This window comes from Oryctolagus cuniculus, chromosome 1 (genome assembly GCF_964237555.1).
Source record: "Oryctolagus cuniculus chromosome 1, mOryCun1.1, whole genome shotgun sequence".
Classification (NCBI taxonomy): Eukaryota; Metazoa; Chordata; class Mammalia; order Lagomorpha; family Leporidae; genus Oryctolagus; species Oryctolagus cuniculus.
In genome coordinates, this window is record NC_091432.1 from 231,861,208 (window position 1) to 231,879,130 (window position 17,923).

At 58.3% G+C, this 17,923-nt stretch overlaps 1 protein-coding gene across 11 annotated transcripts in view; it reads left to right on the top strand.

The window, feature by feature from the left end:
* The window catches only part of SPTAN1 (spectrin alpha, non-erythrocytic 1), a 67,121-nt gene that overhangs the window by 41,495 nt on the left and 7,703 nt on the right, over positions 1-17,923 (top strand). For 7 of the 11 annotated variants that reach the window (XM_070057570.1, XM_070057571.1, XM_070057588.1 and 4 more), the window contains 20 exons: positions 128-151; positions 981-1,016; positions 3,290-3,337; positions 3,956-4,047; positions 4,307-4,451; positions 4,530-4,711; positions 5,557-5,656; positions 5,788-5,985; positions 6,061-6,207; positions 6,929-7,032; positions 7,165-7,327; positions 7,657-7,671; positions 9,506-9,637; positions 9,882-10,019; positions 10,845-10,949; positions 14,075-14,283; positions 15,505-15,625; positions 15,795-15,916; positions 16,088-16,220; positions 17,058-17,156. In XM_070057570.1, coding sequence (XP_069913671.1) covers positions 128-151; positions 981-1,016; positions 3,290-3,337; positions 3,956-4,047; positions 4,307-4,451; positions 4,530-4,711; positions 5,557-5,656; positions 5,788-5,985; positions 6,061-6,207; positions 6,929-7,032; positions 7,165-7,327; positions 7,657-7,671; positions 9,506-9,637; positions 9,882-10,019; positions 10,845-10,949; positions 14,075-14,283; positions 15,505-15,625; positions 15,795-15,916; positions 16,088-16,220; positions 17,058-17,156 — 2,313 coding nt within the window. The remainder of the gene's footprint in view (positions 1-127; positions 152-980; positions 1,017-3,289; positions 3,338-3,955; positions 4,048-4,306; positions 4,452-4,529; positions 4,712-5,556; positions 5,657-5,787; positions 5,986-6,060; positions 6,208-6,928; positions 7,033-7,164; positions 7,328-7,656; positions 7,672-9,505; positions 9,638-9,881; positions 10,020-10,844; positions 10,950-14,074; positions 14,284-15,504; positions 15,626-15,794; positions 15,917-16,087; positions 16,221-17,057; positions 17,157-17,923) is intronic. The other 4 variants (XM_070057576.1, XM_070057591.1, XM_070057606.1 and 1 more) reach the window with 1 other exon arrangement.

Genomic DNA, 17,923 nt, shown 5'->3' on the forward strand with positions numbered 1-17,923 from the left:
ATTTTACATGTAAATACGAGGTTTGAAGTTCTGCTGGCCAGTTGGGCTGGCGTTTGATCTGACAGCTGGGAGCATTCCTGAGGGGGGTGTTTCCTCGTAATGACGCTGATCTCCCCTCTTCTCGTAGGAGGTGTATGGCGCGATGCCCAAGGTAAGTCCAGGGGCCCTGTGTGGACCTGAACATGAGAAGGGTGCAGACCCTGGGAGGAGGTGGCACCAAGTGCAGAGGAATCCGTGGGGAAGAAATGCTGGGAGCTGAGGGCTGCTCGCCATTCTCCAGCAGACCAGAGACATCCTGTATCTCTAGTGGCTTCTCGTGTCTTATTGTTTTTATGTGAAAGGCAGAGAGACCTACAGAGACAAATCTGTCCTCTGCCGGTTCACTCTCCAAATGCCCACCACAGCTGAGGCTGAGCCGGGCCACAGCCAGGAGCCTGGCGCTCATCCCGGGTCCGCGTGGCAGGCAGGGCCCCACGTACATGAGCCGTCACCTGCGGCCTCCTGGGGTGCAGTAGTGGAAGCTGGAATTGACGCAGAGCCGGGAGCTGAACCCCAGCTCCCTGCTGGGAGGTGCCGGTGTCCCAGGTGCTGTCTCTGGCTGCCGCACCTGCCCGTCCTCAGTTTTCTAACTTTTCTCCCAGCGGTCATTTAAGTCTGCTTACGACCCTTGTCAGAACTAATCCTAGGAGCGTGCCCTGAAGAAAAGCTGGTTGCTTTCTTAGTGAATTTCCTCATTCTCCCCATTTATTCTACTGGGTAAAAAGAATTAGAATTTTTCTCCCGTTTGCTTAATTTTTCTCTACCAGCCTTGCCACGAGTTCCCTGCCAGTGATAGGCTCTGAGGTATGGTGGGGAAATGCGCTCTTGCGTCATGTAAGTGTGCACCGCCCTAGGCCACACTCGAGGCATCCACAGGAAGGGCTGAGCGCCGTGTTGGGTGCGTGCTGCACGGCTGCTAAACTCTTTTCTCCTGTGAACAGGATGAAGCGGATTCCAAGACGGCCTCCCCGTGGAAGGTAAGAGCGCCGTGGCCAGTGGCTGCCCAGGGGTCGCGGGAGCGCTCCCTTTCTGATGTGCTTTTCCGAGGACTGAGCTTGTCTCGAGCCTGTGGCCATTTCGGGACTTGTTTGGGCTGGTTTCTCTCTCACCTTGGCATTCCGCTCTTTGACGCTGTTACGTCTTGAGATTTGACGTAGAGAAGGAAGCCGCATGTTCACATGGAATGCTCAGTGTGGCTAAGTTATGTTTCCCTCCCTCTGTAAGTGGGCACTGCGTCGGAGCAGGGTCCCGCTGGTAGGGTTGCAGTTGGCACAGAAGTGACCAAGCACACAAGGGAGGGTGAACTTTCCATTTGTCTGCCTGACCCCTTGCCCATGGCCTAAGAAGAGCTTTGCAGAAGGTTCCAAATCCAGGGGAGAGTCACAGAGGCAGACAGGAGATGCCTTCCAGCTGTGCAGACGTTTCTGCAGACATACAGGTGTGGTGCTCAACCAGTGTGGGCGCCACTGTGGCCGGAGTGCAGGGACGTGTGTGTGTGTGTGTGTGTGTGTGTGTGTGGTTTCCACAGCTGTGGCCGGAGTGCAGGGACGTGTGTGTGTGTGTGTGTGTGTGTGTGTGTGTGGTTTCCACAGCTGTGGCCGGAGTGCAGGGACTTGTGTGTGTGTGTGTGTGTGGTTTCCACAGCTGTGGCCGGGAGTGCAGGGACGTGTGTGTGTGTGTGTGTGTGTGGTTTCCACAGCTGTGGCCGGGAGTGCAGGGACGTGTGTGTGTGTGTGTGTGTGTGTGGTTTCCACAGCTGTGGCCGGGAGTGCAGGGACATGTGTGTGTGTGTGTGTGTGTCGTTTCCACAGCTGTGGCCGGGAGTGCAGGGACGTGTGTGTGTGTGTGTGTGTGTGTGGTTTCCACAGCTGTGGCCGGGAGTGCAGGGACGTGTGTGTGTGTGTGCCGTTTCCACAGCTGACATGCCAGTGTCTGCTTCTGGCATCTTGCTTCTTCGCTCCTGACCCAGCTCTTCAGGAATCTGTCAGTTGAGCTTTAGGCAGGTTAGAGAGCAGATTTCTACTTGATCAGCGTATGTCTTCTTGAAATGCAAAGACATGAAAACCTAGACACAGGCCCCAGGCTCTGTGGGCATCCCTCACGGAGACTCTTTACAAATTGAAGGTTTTGGGCCATTGTGTGTCAGGTGAGTCTGTCGGCATCCGTTTTCTAAGAGGTCAGATAACAGGTTTGTTTTCTTTTTTAAGCAGTTAAGTGTTCTTGATGAAGGCATGCATACTTTTTTAAAGCTATAAGGGCTATTAGACTCTTAATAAACTACAGTTTAGCATAAACATAACTTTTCAAAAAAGATTATTTATTTAAAAGACGGAGTTACAGGGGGAGAGGCAGAAGCAGAGAGAGAAGGCTTACATCCACTGGTTCACTCCCCAGATGGCCACATCAGCCAGCACTGGGCCAGACCAGAGCCAGGAGATTCATCTGGGTCTCCCGCATGAGTGCAGGCACCCAAGCACTTGGGCTGTCTTCGCTACTTTCCCATGTGTATTATCAGGGAGCTGGATCAGAAGTGGAACAGCTGGTACTCGAACCAGTGCCCTTATGGGATGCTGGTGCTGTAGGAGGCGACCTAACCCCCTAAGCCACAATGCTGGCCCCATAACTTGTTTTTAAGATTTATTTTATTTATTTGAAATGGTGACAGGGGAAGAGACAGAGAGACAAGAGCTCTTCCATTCATTGGTTCACTTCCGAAATGGCCTCAACAGCTAGGGCTGGGCCAGACTGGAGCCAGGAGCCCAGAACCCCATCCGCGTGTCCCACATGGGTGCAGGGGCCCAAGCACTTGGTCCATCTTCCACTGCTTTCCCAGGCACATTAACAGGGAGCTGGATCAGAAGTGGAACAGCTGGGACTAGAACTGGTGCCTGTATGGATGCCAGTGCTGCAGGCTGAGGCTTTAACCCACTAAGCCACAGCACCAGCCCCCCTCTTTTTTTTTTTTTTTTTTTTTTTTTTTTTTTTTTTCAGTTGTTTCTCTTTGAGCTGTTATAGTCCTGGCTTTCCACTTGTCATCACTGAGCAGTCTGACTGTGCCGCTGGGTTCCTCATGACTGCGGGGGGGACTTACAGACGTGACTTGTAGACGTCCCTGCTCAGGGTGTTGGTGGCATCCCTTTGGGGTGATGCTGGCTGACCCTTGGGACCTGGCGGGCGCACCTGCCGCTCAGGTCGCTGCCTGGGTGGCAGACCTTTGATGACTTTCCCTTCTGCTTTCCTCCCTGTGTAGTCTGCCCGTCTGATGGTCCACACCGTGGCCACCTTTAACTCCATCAAGGTAAGTGGTTTTCTTCATGGCCTTCCTTCCTGTCCGGTGGCGCTCTGGGCCTCGTCCGTCAGCTGTGACGTTTCTCAGTCTCTGTGCTGGTGTGTCCTGGGCACAGCAGTCCCCATGGCTGCAGGGAGGCGTGGTGGCCTTTCCTGGTCGAGAGCTCGCCACTTTGCAGTAGAGTAAGTTTTGCCTTCAGCCACCGGCAGGGTGGAAGCTGTAAGGAGTCTGCTGTCGGCAAAGAAGGGATGCCCATTTCACGCCTTCTGTGAGGCCCTGGGTGCAGCTGGGGCTCTTCCTGGGGGCTGTGGCCCAGGGTAAAGCTGGGCAAGACAGCAGCTTTGTTGGGATTTGCCCACTCGCAGTGTTTGCAGCAAGTGCTCCCTGCCAGGCACCAGGCTAGGAGTGGGAGGGAGGACACGTGAGCTGCGTCCCTTGCTGCTTCTGAGGGGATTCCTAGGTCCAGTTCTTGCTAGCGTTCAAGACATTGAACTTGGTTCTGACTCCAGCTTTGCTGTTGTATAGTAACCGGTGAGGCAGGGGGCAGCGGGCAGCTGTTTTCCCAAGGCCTGGCTGTGCGTGTGACAGGAGGGTTGCAGCGGAGCTGACGCTGGCTGTCGTCAACAGGAACTGAACGAGCGCTGGCGGTCCCTGCAGCAGCTGGCTGAGGAGCGGAGCCAGCTCCTGGGTAGTGCCCACGAGGTGCAGAGGTTCCACAGGTGAGGGCCCGCTGCTGGGCCAGGGAGGGGGGCGTGCGCCCCGCCCTCGCTGACTGAGATTGCCACGGAAGAGCTGCGCCTGCCGCACCAGGCCTGGACCTGACCCGGGGGCAGGCGGGCACACTGCCGAGCAGATGCACGTGTGCCCTCCTGCTTGCCAGAGGTCTTGGGGGGCCACCGACAGACGTTCGTGCGTGTGTCCTGTAACCAAGGAGCGGTGCTCAGCAGTCTAACGTGCGTGTGTGGGTCTTCCCCGTAGGGATGCTGACGAAACCAAAGAATGGATAGAAGAGAAGAATCAGGCGCTGAACACAGACAACTATGGCCACGACCTGGCCAGTGTGCAGGCCCTGCAGCGCAAGCATGAGGGCTTCGAGAGGGACCTTGCGGCTCTTGGTGACAAGGTAAGAGCTGGCCAGGGTGGACACGGTCTCAGGACAGACTCCCTTTCCTTCTGCCTTCTCATCACTGTCTTCCTGCAGGTAAATTCTCTTGGGGAAACAGCTGAGCGCCTGATCCAGTCCCACCCTGAGTCAGCTGAAGACCTGCAGGAAAAGTGCACGGAGCTGAACCAGGCGTGGAGCAGCCTGGGGAAGCGCGCCGACCAGCGCAAGGCCAAGCTGGGCGACTCGCATGACTTGCAGCGCTTCCTCAGTGATTTCCGGTGAGGAGGCGGGCGTCTCCCGGAGCTCTGGCGCCCGGAGCCTGCTGGGCAGTCCTGGTTCCTCCTGAGAGCACGCAGGGCGGCACTGCAGACTGCCGATGCCGGGAAGTCTCCATTGTGGCCCACGCACGCACCCGCCCGATCCCCCGCCAGCAGTGCGGTTTCCGCGTGCATTCCATAGATACACCTCTTTCCCGCCAGCGTCTCTGCCTCAGCAGTTTTAGGGCCACACAGAAGCTGAAAGACGAACACAGTGCAAGCGTCTGTGTGCCTTCGTCTGCACTCCCGGTTAGCGCTGGCCCTCCCCGTGAGCACTGTAGCCTGTCCCTCGCAGGAGAGGACCTCCTGTGCGGTCTCGTTTCCACACGTCCACACTCGCGTGTTTCCTCTCGGCCTCACACGCTATAACCGGGGCCCACCTGCTGATCAAGGGTCCGGCTGAGGACCTCCACTGCACTTGCGGGGCCTGTGCCCGTGGCCCCTCTCCCTAGAACAGTGCCCCTCTGCCCTGCCCTTTGTCTTTCCTGACACCCTGCACGCTGGCTTTATCCTCATGAAAAGCTTCTCACTCAGCTGTTACTTCACAGCGTGAAAGGATCTTCATTACAAACCTGTTTATTTTAACTCTGAGGAACTCTGGGTTTGTTTATTATTATTATTATTATCCACCAAGAAGAGGCGGTTTTGAGACCCTTTGCTCACAAACTAGCCCCATTTGATAGATTTAACTACATCAGCCCAAAATAACCTTTCGAGGCAAGAACTAGGTGCTTCCCTGTTTCCTGGGCAGAAGGCCTGCCTGCCAGTTAATGTAACAGCTGCCACCCTGTGGATCTGGTTTCCAGGGACCTCATGTCTTGGATCAATGGAATACGGGGCTTGGTGTCCTCAGACGAGCTCGCCAAGGATGTCACTGGAGCCGAAGCCTTGCTGGAGCGGCACCAGGTGGGCCGACCTGCCTGCCGAGCGGCAGACACGAGGCCGCCCTGGGGCTGCGGCCCGCCTCTGTGTTGTGGTTGGTGGGGACGCTGCTGGGCACCACTGCCAGTTATCTCATCCTGCCCTCCTCTTGGCAGGAGCACCGGACAGAAATCGATGCCAGGGCTGGCACTTTCCAGGCATTCGAGCAGTTTGGGCAGCAGCTGTTGGCTCGCGGTCACTATGCCAGCCCCGAGATCAAGGAGAAACTCGCCATCCTGGATCAGGAGCGCGCAGATCTGGAGAAGGCGTGGGCTCAGCGCAGGATGATGCTGGACCAGTGCCTGGAGCTGCAGGTGCGTGGCCCCGGTTCTGGGCGGGGCTCTCCCTGCCGAGGCCGCACCGCCTCACCTGCCTCTCCCCTTCTTCAGCTCTTCCACCGCGACTGCGAACAAGCCGAGAACTGGATGGCTGCCCGGGAGGCCTTCCTGAGCACGGAGGACAAGGGGGACTCGCTGGACAGTGTGGAGGCTCTGATCAAAAAGCACGAGGACTTCGACAGAGCCATCAACGTCCAGGTGAGGCCTGCGCCCTGGCGTCTGGAGCTGGAGTCCTCCCGGTTGGGATCGTCTCTGTCGGCTTGTTCCCCTCTCCTCTCAGTGATGAGAATGAAAGATGGCTGTCAACTCAGTTTTCTCAGCTGAGGGCTTTCGCGGCTTCTTTAAAGTCAAACACTTGGTCTCAACTCCAGAAAACAAGTACAGTGTGCAGTCACATCTCCAGGCAGTGGTTGTGTCCTCTGGGAAGAACGCTCTGGGCGTGACGAAGCAGAACCCCTTTACGTGCAGAATGATACCCTTGAGGTTTCCATCATGGAGCTGCCAGTGGAAATGATTGAATGATTTATTTAATGATTCCAGGGGGGAGCCAGCAGACATGTAGGTGGGCTAGGGAGTACGTGGATATAAACCAGGAGGTCACACAAGTCTTTGATTTAGAAATGTTTTGTTGAGAATCTGCCCACCTTGTCCTGTGGTGAGGCCTACCTTCTGTGTGGTATCAGTGTTCTAGCCCCTGTGCCACCTGGAGCCTTCCTGAGTGCAACTCTCCTCCAGTAATGATTAAAATCAAGCTGGCTTCTGGCTTTTACTCTCCAGCTTCTAAAGTGTCATTGTATTCTGATCCTGTCGCCGGCTAGTTCCCAGTCACCCAAAACAACAGCTTTCTTCTCTAGAGTGGCCGGCCGTCTGGGAAGGCCCAGTCGCCGCTCACTGACCTCACGCCTTCGTTTGCCGACAGGAGGAGAAGATCGCTGCCCTGCAGGCCTTCGCCGACCAGCTCATCGCTGCTGGCCACTATGCCAAAGGAGACATTGCAAACCGGCGCAATGAGGTCTTGGACAGGTGGGTGTTCCCGGTGCTATGTCGCCACAGCTCCGCGGGGATCTGTCCCCTCCTGTGAGAGCGCGGGTCTGCTCCGGCTTCCGGCTGCCTCCTCCACGCAGCTGGGCTCACTCTGGGCTCCTGGTTTCTCAGGTGGCGACGTCTGAAGGCCCAGATGATCGAGAAGAGGTCGAAGCTGGGAGAGTCTCAGACGCTGCAGCAGTTCAGCCGCGACGTGGACGAGATCGAGGCTTGGATCAGCGAGAAGCTGCAGACGGCGAGCGACGAGTCGTACAAGGACCCCACCAACATCCAGGTGAGCCGGGCCGAGCGGGGGTCTGCAGGGAGCCCCGTGGTCTTGTAGCTGCTGCTAACTAAGGGGTCTTTAGATGGGGAAGTCCCTGCACAGCAGTGGGGCAGCCAGTGAGAAATGCTTTAATAACCTGAGCTGGTGGCAAACACACTGATTCAGAGCCGTCTAAGAACTGCCTCCCTCACTCGTCTGTGCTCGGAAGTCTAGAGCCCTCTGGGCACGGGCCGCACACGGAGCTTCCCAGCAGTGTGACGGCAGGGTGAGTGTGGAGTAGCTGCTGCGTGCGTTCACACCAGTGTACTGAACTGTGTTCTTTCCATCTGTTTTTGTAGCTTTCCAAGCTGCTGGTAAGTGTTTGATTCTCTAAGAGTTGTAGTTAAGTGAGTCCTGGTACTTGTGCTCCTCTCATACATCACTGTCGTTGTGGCCACACGGCCTGCCGGTGTCTTCTCATCCATCCTGTCATTCCTAATCTCCCCGCGCCCTCCGTCCCAGTGTCCCTGTGGGATATGGCTTTCTCTGTCGTAATTAGCCTGCAAGCCCTACTCCTGCGCCCGCAGTTCATCCCTTAGCCAAGTTCTGTACAGTGTTTGATTTGGGGGGCAGTAGTTTTACTGCTTTCCTTCAAGGGGTGCCTGTTGGAATAGGCATCTTCTGTATTGATTTTGGTCTGGTCTTTGGTGGCCCAGCCAGGGAGTCTAGCCAGGGGTGCGAGTTCTCTGCATACCCAGGTCTCTGGGCAGGAGCAGTGAGAAGGCTGTGGAGAGGCAGAGGAGCTGTGTCTGGATCTGAGCGGCCCAGCCAGGGAGAGGTCAAGGTCAGAGCAGACCATGCTGAGCTCAGATTGGGAAGAAATGAAGATACAAGTGGGTTTCAAAAAGTTTGTTCAAAATGGAACTAAAATATAAATTTATTTCTTTCGGTGCCAATAAATTTTTGATTTCCATGCATGGTTTTTTATTTTTTGTTGTTACTATGTACTTGAATGGTAGAATTACAGAGAGAGGGAGAGACAGACAGAGTTCTTCCATCCACTGGTTCGTTCCCCAAATAGCCACAATGGCCAGAGCTGGACCAGTCCAAACCCAGGAGCCAGGAACTTCTTCCCGGTCTCCCACATGGGTGCAGAGACCCAAAGACGTGGGCCGTCTTCCACTGCTTTCCTAGGCACCTTAGCAGGGAGCTGGATTGGAAGTGGAGCAGCTCGGACTTGAACCAGCCACCCATATGAGATACCGGCACTGCCACGGTGGCTTAATCTACGCCACAGCGCCAGCCCTGCATAGGTTTCTCTTAATGCACATTTTTCATGAACATTTGGAAGACTCCTTGTAGAAGAGAAGAAAGGGGATTTGAACCAGAGAGGTCAGAACCAGCAGCAGAAGTGGGCCCTGGGCTCCTGTGAGGGTCTGTGGTTGTGCGCTCGGAGCAGGGACAGGGACACTTCGCGTTAGTGCCACCTTGTTCCGCAGTGGCTCCACCCTTGGACAGTTGCTGCCCCTGAAAATGAAACATTTGCTGCAGAATTCTTCCCTGGCTATACTGCTTTATTTCCTTCTACTGTTTCTTCCCGAATAACACTGTTCCCAAGACCCTGCCTTTCTCTCCCTGCCCAGTGTTTTCCTGGAACTGTGCCGCAGCTGTGTCCGTGCAGTAGTGTCTTGTAGTCATTCAGCACCTGTTTCGTTATGAATCCGTCCGACACCTCGGGCCCGGCTCCAGCTGCCCTCGCTCCCCCAGCCCTCTCTCCCTAGTGAGAATAAAGCCTGCCCGCAGTCAGACCTGGGTTTTGACAGCACCCAGTGATTGGATTCACGGTGACTACCTGCTGATGGGCAGGGTCCGCAGCCGCTGTCCCCAGGGAGAAAGCTGCCCTCGGGTGGCTGCAGCCTTCGATGGCGGCGTAGTGCCGCTGTGGTCACAAGCCAGCGGGGCGCACACTGATGGACAAGTAGAGCAGCGCTGAGATTGGCCAGTGCCGCCCTCAGTGTGAACAGGATGTCCCTCCCACCAGCTGGCACGCTGCGTCCCTCCGTGGGGCCCCTCATCCCTCAGAGCCCCGTGACGCTTCCCACAGATCCTGAGTGCAGGCGCCCCGGCTCCTCACACTGACCACTGCTCCGTCCCCCGCGGCGGTCCCCGGCAGGAGCTGGTTTTGAGAGGTGGTTTTTGGTGTTTTAGAGCAAGCACCAGAAGCACCAGGCCTTCGAGGCTGAGCTGCACGCCAATGCCGACCGGATCCGCGGCGTCATCGACATGGGCAACTCCCTCATTGAGCGTGGGGCCTGTGCTGGCAGTGAAGACGCCGTCAAGGTACCGTCCCGCAGCGCCCGCTCGGCCCCAGCGCCCCACGTGCGACCCTCGCGTTGTCCTGACTTGGAAATGCGGTCTCAAGAAAATAAGTGGGTTAATAAGGCTTGGCTGCATTGCACGTGGGGCGTGCCCGCGCACGTGGCCCCAGGAGCGCCTGCCTTCTGCTCACCGATGGGCCCAGATCCGGCCTCGGGAGACAGGGTTCTTTGTGAGTCTCGCCATCTGAGGGCGTCCTCTCTTCCAGGCCCGCCTGGCTGCCTTAGCTGACCAGTGGCAGTTCCTGGTGCAGAAGTCAGCCGAGAAGAGCCAGAAACTGAAAGAGGCCAACAAGCAGCAGAACTTCAACACGGGCATCAAGGACTTCGACTTCTGGCTCTCCGAGGTACCCGGGACGCGGTGCCCTCTGCCAGCAGCACAGTTCTCACCTCCGGGCACTCGCTCTGTTAGCTCTGTTAGCAGGGCCAGACCGCAGGCGCCAGGGCTCACCACCAGCCCTTGTGATAGAACGCGCACCAGAGAGGCGTTTGCTGCGGCAATCACCGTGGCTCACTGCCCGCCACGGGCGTGAGAGGGCGGGGTCATGGGGCCTGGGGGCCGGCAGCCGGATTCGTTCCTTGGAGGAAATCTGGAAAATGCAGAGCGAATGAAGGAACAGGGGCGTGTTAGAGAGCTGCGCTGCTGGTGTTGTAGAGTATGTCTTTCCGTTCCACACTTGGCCTTTACCCTGGTCAAGCTCACCGTGTAATTTCTCATTGCTGTGTCTTGGCCGTGTGCTCCCAAGTCCCTAACAGTTCTTCCTGACACGTGAGTGACTGCATACGTGCCCTGCAGGGCTGTACCACAGGTAACCGCTCCGTGGTCTTGGCTGCCCGGGGCGCTCCCGCTCTGGGGTAGAGATTTTGTTGGGACGGTCACCTTTGTCTGTCAGCCTTTGCCTGCACTAGGGAGCTCCCCGGGCGAGGACTGCGGTGCCTTCTGCCCCCGTGCCCGTGACGGCTTCTGCCCAGCTGCCGTAGTGACGGACACAGCGGCTCTGCATCTGCGTTTGACTGCCAGAGGAGCATGGCGGGCGGGGTAGACGACCCAAGCCAAGTGACAGCTCTTGATGGAGAGGTGTCCAGCTGTCCCAGCAAGGACCCGAGGGACAGGCAGGCCTCCGGGATTCCCCAGAACACTCACCGGCCGTTCCCTGGTGTCCCCCTGCCAGGTGGAGGCCCTCCTGGCGTCTGAAGATTACGGCAAAGACCTGGCTTCCGTCAACAACCTGCTGAAGAAACATCAGCTGCTGGAGGCGGACATCTCCGCGCACGAGGTGGGTGGGGCTTGGGGGGCCCCAGCGCGGCGCTGAAGGCGGCGCTGCCCCAGGCTGCTCTGGCTAAACGGCTGCGGGGCCATGGAAATGCTGCAAGTGCGGGCTTGTTGTGTGTGTGTTGTTCTGCTTTTGGAGGTTATGCTGTTCACGTGAAAGGCAGAGGGAAAGGTTGACTCCCCAGATGCTGCATAGCTGGGGCCAGCCCAGCTGCAGCCAGGAACCAGGAGTCCTGTCTGGGTCTCCCACGTGAGCGGCTCCCGGGAACAGTAGGAAGCAGGATCAGGAGCAGATCCGGGACTCCTGTGTGGGAAGCCAGTCCCAGCTGCCCATCACCGCGTCCCTAGACTGCACGTGCAGATTCTGGTTATCAACAGCCACCATTGAAAGTGCATTCTTAGGTGAATGTTGAAAGCCCAGTTTCAGAGGCCTGCTTGCTTGCAATCCTGTAGTGCTCTGAGGGGCAGGCTGATGGGCTGGAGACAGGCATCACGGGGTGGAGGGGTGGGGGCGTGGGGGCAGGAGAGGCCTGCGGGCCCCAGGGGCTGCCAGGGAGCCCCCGGGCACGGGGAGGACCAGGTCTGTGTCTTGAGGTCGGAGGTGGTCCCGGGAATCTGCGCTCACCGTAACAGCACACAGAACATTGTGTGGGCTCAGGCACACGGACGCTGCGTGGAAGAGTTGCTGAAAGCTGAGTATGGGCCGTGGACTGTGGGTGTCTGCCGTGGTGCTCGTGTTGCGCCCGTAAAAGATGCTACCCTTGGGAGAAGCTGGAACACCACTGCTTTTGCAACTTCTCGTCAATCTGTAGGGGTTTTTTTGTTTTTGTTTTTGTTTTTTGACAGTTAGAATGGACAATGAGAGAGAGACAGGGAGAAAGGTCTTCCTTTTACCGTTGGTTCACCCTGCAATGGCCGCTGCGGCTGGTGCGCTGTGGCCAGCGCACCGCGCTGATCCGAAGCCAGGAGCCAGGTGCTTCTCCTGGTCTCCCATGGGGTGCAGGGCCCAAGCACTTGGGCCATCCTCCACTGCCTTCCCGGGCCACAGCAGAGAGCTGGACAGGAAGAGGGGCAATCGGGACAGAATCCGGCGCCCTGACCGGGACTAGAACCCAGTGTACTGGCGCTGCAGGCGGAGGATTAGCCTAGTGAGCCATGGCGCCGGCCTCTGTAGTTATTTTTTAAATATTAAATAGCTGATAATTCAGTTCAAATGGTAAACTTGTTTAAGTTAGCATAAGTAATATTTTTATGATCAGTAGCTGTTTTCCTGAAACATACAAACAGGTAGTGAGGATAGTGGCATTAGTTACGTGTTCGCCAGCCCCTTTTAATGTCCCACGTAATAGAAGACGTCTGGCCTCCATGGCTGCTGCTGATTCATTCTGTTGCAGCGTGTCCCGTCACGTATGTGGAAGAGTACGGCTTTGGGCTGGACTTGCGGGGCAGTAGCCTAAGCTGCCACTTGGAACACTGGCGTCCCATGTCAGAGTGCTGGCTCTGTCTCGGCTGCCTGCTAACGTGCTGTGAAGGCAGCAGAAGACGGCCCTGCCACCCACGTGAGAACCCAGCATGGAGCTCCTGGCTCCTGGCAGCTGCCTGTCCCAGCCTGGCTGCAGGCTGTGGCAGCCACCTGGGGAGTGATCTAGTGGATCTCGTAGATCTCAGTCTCTCTCTGTCTCTCTCTTTCTCTCCCCCCCCCCGTTGCTTTTTTTTTTTTTTTTTTTTTACAATACAGCTTTACATAGGCAGAAAAGAAAGGGATACCTCTTTGTTTGTTTAAGATTGATTTTAGGGGCCGGCGCCATGGCACACTAGGTTAGTCCTCCTCCTGCGGTTGCTCCTCTTCCACTCCAGCTCTCTGCAGTGGCCCAGGAGCGCAGTGGAGGATGATCTGGGTGCTTGGGCCCTGCACCTGCGTGGGAGACCAGGAAGAAGCACCTGGCTTCTGGCTTCGGATTGGCATAGCTGTGGCTGTTGTGGCCATTTGGTGAACCATTGGATGGAGGACCTTTCTATCTGTCTCGCTGTCTGTGACTCTACCTGTCAAATAAATAAATAAAAAGATTTATTTTATTTATTTGAAAGGCAAAGTTAGAGGGAGGGAGAGAGGCCTTCTGTCCGCTGGTTCACTCCTAAATGGCCTCAGTGACTGGGGCTGGGCCAGTCTGACGCAGGAGCCAGGAGCTGCTTCCGGGTCTCCCACGCAGGTGCAGGGCCCAAGGACTTGGGCCTTCCTCTCTGCTTCCCCAGGCGCAGCAGCAGGGAGCTGGAGTGGATTGGAGCAGCCGGGACTGGAACCATGGCGCGCCCACGTGGGAGGCCGGCACTGCAGGCGGCAGTGTTGCTTCCACACCACAGCTTCTGTTTAGCTGCAGACTGCCAGTTGTCTTGGAAGTGACAGGCCCACTTCATTCATTCGGAGCAGCGTATCTGTCAGATACTCAAATCCGAATGACCACGGACTGTTCTTTCAAATAAAAAGATGGATATTGAGTAAAACTAACTTGTGCTGCCTTTTTGAGGACATTTTCAGTGAAATGGCATTTTTTATTGCAAGGCAGCAGTGAAGAAGTAGGTTCTGCTGGTGCCATATGCCATGCGTGCATTCCAGCCGAGCCCCCGCCACTGCCACACCTTGGTGCAAACGGCAAGGAGGGCACATCATGTCCCAGTTTGGTTATGAAAATAGTTGTGGGGGCCGGCACTGTGGCACAGCGGGTAAAGCCGCCGCTTGCAGTGTCTGGTCCCACCCGGCATCGCATATGGGTGCTGGTTCAAGTCCCGGCTGCTCCACTTCTGATCTCTGCCATGACCTGGGAAAGCAACACAAGATGGCCCAAGTGCGTGGGCCCCTGCACCGCATGGGAGACCCAGAGGAAGCTCCAGGCTCTTGGGTTCGGATCGGATCAGTGCAGCTCCAGCCATTGAGGCCATTTGGGGAGTGAACCAGAGGAGGGAAAACCTTTCTCTCTGTCTCTCTGTAACTCTGCCCCACAAATAAATAAATCTTAAAAATAATAATAATACTATGTGCAACCTCCCAGTAAGGAATCCCAGCTCATCATTGTCCAGCAGAGATTGCACGGGAGCCCAGACTTCTGACCCCGCCTCGTGTCTCCACACCAGGACCGCCTCAAGGACCTGAACAGCCAGGCCGACAGCCTGATGACCAGCAGTGCCTTCGACACGTCCCAGGTGAAGGATAAGCGCGACACCATCAACAGCCGCTTCCAGAAGATCAAGGGCATGGCGGCCTCCCGGCGAGCCAAGCTGAGCGAGTCCCACCGCCTGCACCAGTTCTTCCGGGACATGGATGACGAGGAGTCCTGGATCAAGTACGTGCTGCTGGGGCGGGAGGCGGGCGCCGCTTGGACTGGCCGGGGCGGCAGGCCCCCCGGGACCGTGGTGGGCAGACAGGAAGGGCACAGGCTTGGGAACCTGCTGCCTGGGTCCCCGCTCTGCCACACTCACCTGGCGTGCCTTGTGCCCCCTGGCCAGGTGCGTGGCAGGCAGCAGTGGCCCACAGTGGTCACACTGCCCTGCCCTGGGCCCCGTGAATCCTGGGTGTATTGAGGAGTTGCTGTGTGGCTGGGGGGAGGCCTCGTGCTCACAGAGGGAGAGTCGGGGTGCTTTTGCTGTCCTCTCCCAGGCTGCCGGATCTGTCTCCCTTCTGCAGTTGGTGTGGTGTGTGACAGACCACTCAGGACAGCCTCCTCCACCCTCACTCCGGGTGCTGAGTTACTAGCGTGGGTGTAGACGCCTCTGTGCTCACACGCAAGCGTGCAGCAACATTTGCGGGAAAACAGGATTAAAGGATGTTTATTGTGGTGTAAAAATATTTAGAAATCCACGCACAGCTTCTTTTTATTTATTTATTTTTTATTTTTTTTAATTTTTTGACAGGCAGAGTGGACAGTGAGAGAGAGAAAGAGAGAAAGGTCTTCCTTTTGCCGTTGGTTCACCCTCCAATGGCCGCCGCGGCCAGTGCGCTGCGGCCAGCGCACCGCGCTGATCCGATGGCAGGAGCCAGGTGCTTCTCCTGGTCTCCCATGGGGTGCAGGGCCCAAGCACTTGGGCCATCCTCCACTGCCTTCCCGGGCCACAGCAGAGAGCTGGCCTGGAAGAGGGGCAACCGGGACAGAATCCAGCGCCCTGACCGGGACTAGAACCCGGTGTGCCGGCGCCGCAAGGCGGAGGAGTAGCCTAGTGAGCCGCAGCGCCGGCCATCGGCTTCTTCGTAAAACCCACTTTCCGTGGCTGTGTGAGTCGGGCTCCTGAGGGCAGCCCTGGTGCCTGCCGTCATCACGCGCGGCCCCTCCTCTGTGGAGGCCGGCATGGTGAGCAGGGCTTGCAGGCCCGTGCAGGACGGCGCCATCTCGGGCACGCTCACAGGGGAGGTAGATTTGGTTTTGTGGGTGGTTTTGTGGGAAACTGGCCGGAAGCGTTTTTCCTGGAGATAGGTAGACGTAGGTGGGCTCATCCGGGTCCGAGGCTGAGCTGACCTCTCCCTGAGAAAACGCAGGCGTGCAGAGGCCGACTGCTCCGCCGCCCTGCAGGGAGAAGAAGCTGTTGGTGAGCTCCGAGGACTACGGCCGGGACCTCACAGGCGTGCAGAACCTGAGGAAGAAGCACAAACGGCTGGAGGCAGAGCTGGCTGCGCACGAGCCGGCCATCCAGGTGGGGCCCGCGGCCGCCCTGCCCTGTCCCTGCCCTGTCTCTGCCCGAGGTCGCGCGGCACTCGGGACCCCTCGGCCCAAAGCAGCAAGGTGCTCTCCCTGGAGGCATGAGCAGAGGCCCCTGGAAGCAGACGCACGGCACCCCCGTTCACCTGACCGTTCCTGCCCAGGGTGTGCTGGACGCCGGGAAGAAGCTGGCTGACGACAACACCATCGGCCAGGAGGAGATCCAGCAGCGCAGGGCCCAGTTCCTGGAGCACTGGCAGGAGCTGAAGCAGCTGGCGGCCGCCCGGTGAGCGCTCAGCTCTGCATGCGTCAGCCCGCGAGTGGGGTTCCAGGGCTTGGTGGCACGCAGAGGGCTTGACTGAGCTGTCATGTCCCCCTCCAGGGGTACCGCCAAGGACAGGGGCGCTGTTGGAACCCCAGGGGAGCTCGTGCCCATTTGCGTCTTCTCTGTCCTCAGGGGTCAGCGGCTGGAAGAGTCCCTGGAATACCAGCAGTTTGTCGCCAACGTGGAGGAGGAGGAGGCCTGGATCAACGAGAAAATGACCCTGGTGGCCAGCGAGGACTATGGGGACACTCTCGCTGCTATCCAGGTCAGACGCGCTCGGGCTGCCACCTGCTTCCCTCTCGGCCACTGGTTGGGTAAACAGAGTCGGCCACGAGCGCTGCGTGCGTGTGGCCCTCTGTGAACAACACTGCCTGCCCGGTAGCACCCATGCCCTCGTCCTGGCTTCTGGGTCGCTCTCAGCTCCCCGCGGCCACACACAGCACAGCGTCTGTCTTCCACCCCGGGAGGGCGCCTGACGGGAGGGTGTAGGCGGGGCAGCGCCCTCTCCAAAGCCCCCCAGGGCGGGGGTCCTCCCTGTGAGCCTCTGCTCGCAGCCAGGTTCCCGGCCACCGGGGCCTGCTTAATTCTGCCCTCTCCCTCTGCGTCTGGTCCCACCCAGCAGTCCCGTGTCTGCCCAGATGTCCGTCTTCCCACAAGGACGCGGTCACACCGGCTAGCGTCCGGCTGCTCAGGAGGGGCAGTGGAACTTCGTGCTTGAGTTGCAGGAGCCTGGGAGGGCGTTGTCCCCGCTTACCCACTCCAAGGAAGGGAACAGGGACAGTGCTGGGGACATGCAGCCGAGTGAAGCCCAGTTGTCTTAAGCCCGCTTCGTGTCCGCTCCTGGGGCCTGCCGGAAGGAATGAGGGGCGCCCCTTCCGAGAAGCCTTCCCTGACCACGCCCCCTCGGCCCCTCTCCCTGGGGTCGTCCTCGCTGCCGCCTGCTTCTGCTCCCTGTGTGACGGCCTCCTCCCCAGGAGCTCGCCAGCAGCTCACCCCCACCTAGGCTCGGCGTGGGGCGGGCAGGTGGGTGGTGTCCGGTGTTCACCCCACAGTGCGCCTGCCCCCAGGCTCTGAGGAGCCGGCCTGGCCACTTCCTCCGCAGGGCTTACTGAAGAAGCACGAAGCTTTCGAGACGGACTTCACCGTGCACAAGGACCGCGTGAACGACGTCTGCACAAACGGGCAAGACCTCATCAAGAAGGTGAGCCTGACGGGGCTCGCTCCGTGTCCCTCCCCCAAAATTAAAAAAAAAAAAATTCATAAGGAAGCTGAGCCTGGTCCTGTGATGAGACGGTCGCTCCTGCTCCCAGGCACCCACACACGGGTCGTGTGGAGCACCCTGCTCCCAGGGACCCGCACACAGGCCGCGTGTAGCCCCCGTTCCCGTGTCATGTGCCCAGGGGAGACGGTGACCGCCAGCGCCTGCTGCCACAATGCTCTGCCGTAATTAAGCAAGCCCGGAAGTGCCACTGGTGGTCCTTCTGCGAGGCTGGCCCACTGCTCTGCCCTTGGCTCACTTCCGCATAGACGTTGTACTGCCACGGTAGAAACCACGAACAGCAGAGTGTGGAGCTCGGGTCGCCCATCCCCGCCACCTGTGCAGAGCCACGTCAGGCGAAGCGGCAGCTGACCCCAGCTTACCCGGAGCCTGGCCGCTCCCCAGGACGCACTGGTGTGGACCGGTGTCCATCAGCAGCCCCCCTACAGGCTCCTGCTACCTCTCCCAGCACCGCCAGGCCAGGGTCCCACGTCCCCGGCAAAGCCACTCGGGTGTGGTGGTGTCACAGGGGCCGTCTGCTGCCACAGACACGAGTCAGGGTGCTGACTCAGCAGGGAACAGCACAGAGTCGGTGTTCCCCGAGAGCTTGCTCGCCCTGAGCAGCGGATAGCCAGTGTGAGGGAGCCAGGCAGACCCAGCCGCGCCACCCCAGCTGCTGACTCCGCTCCCTGACGCTGGGAGGCCGCTCA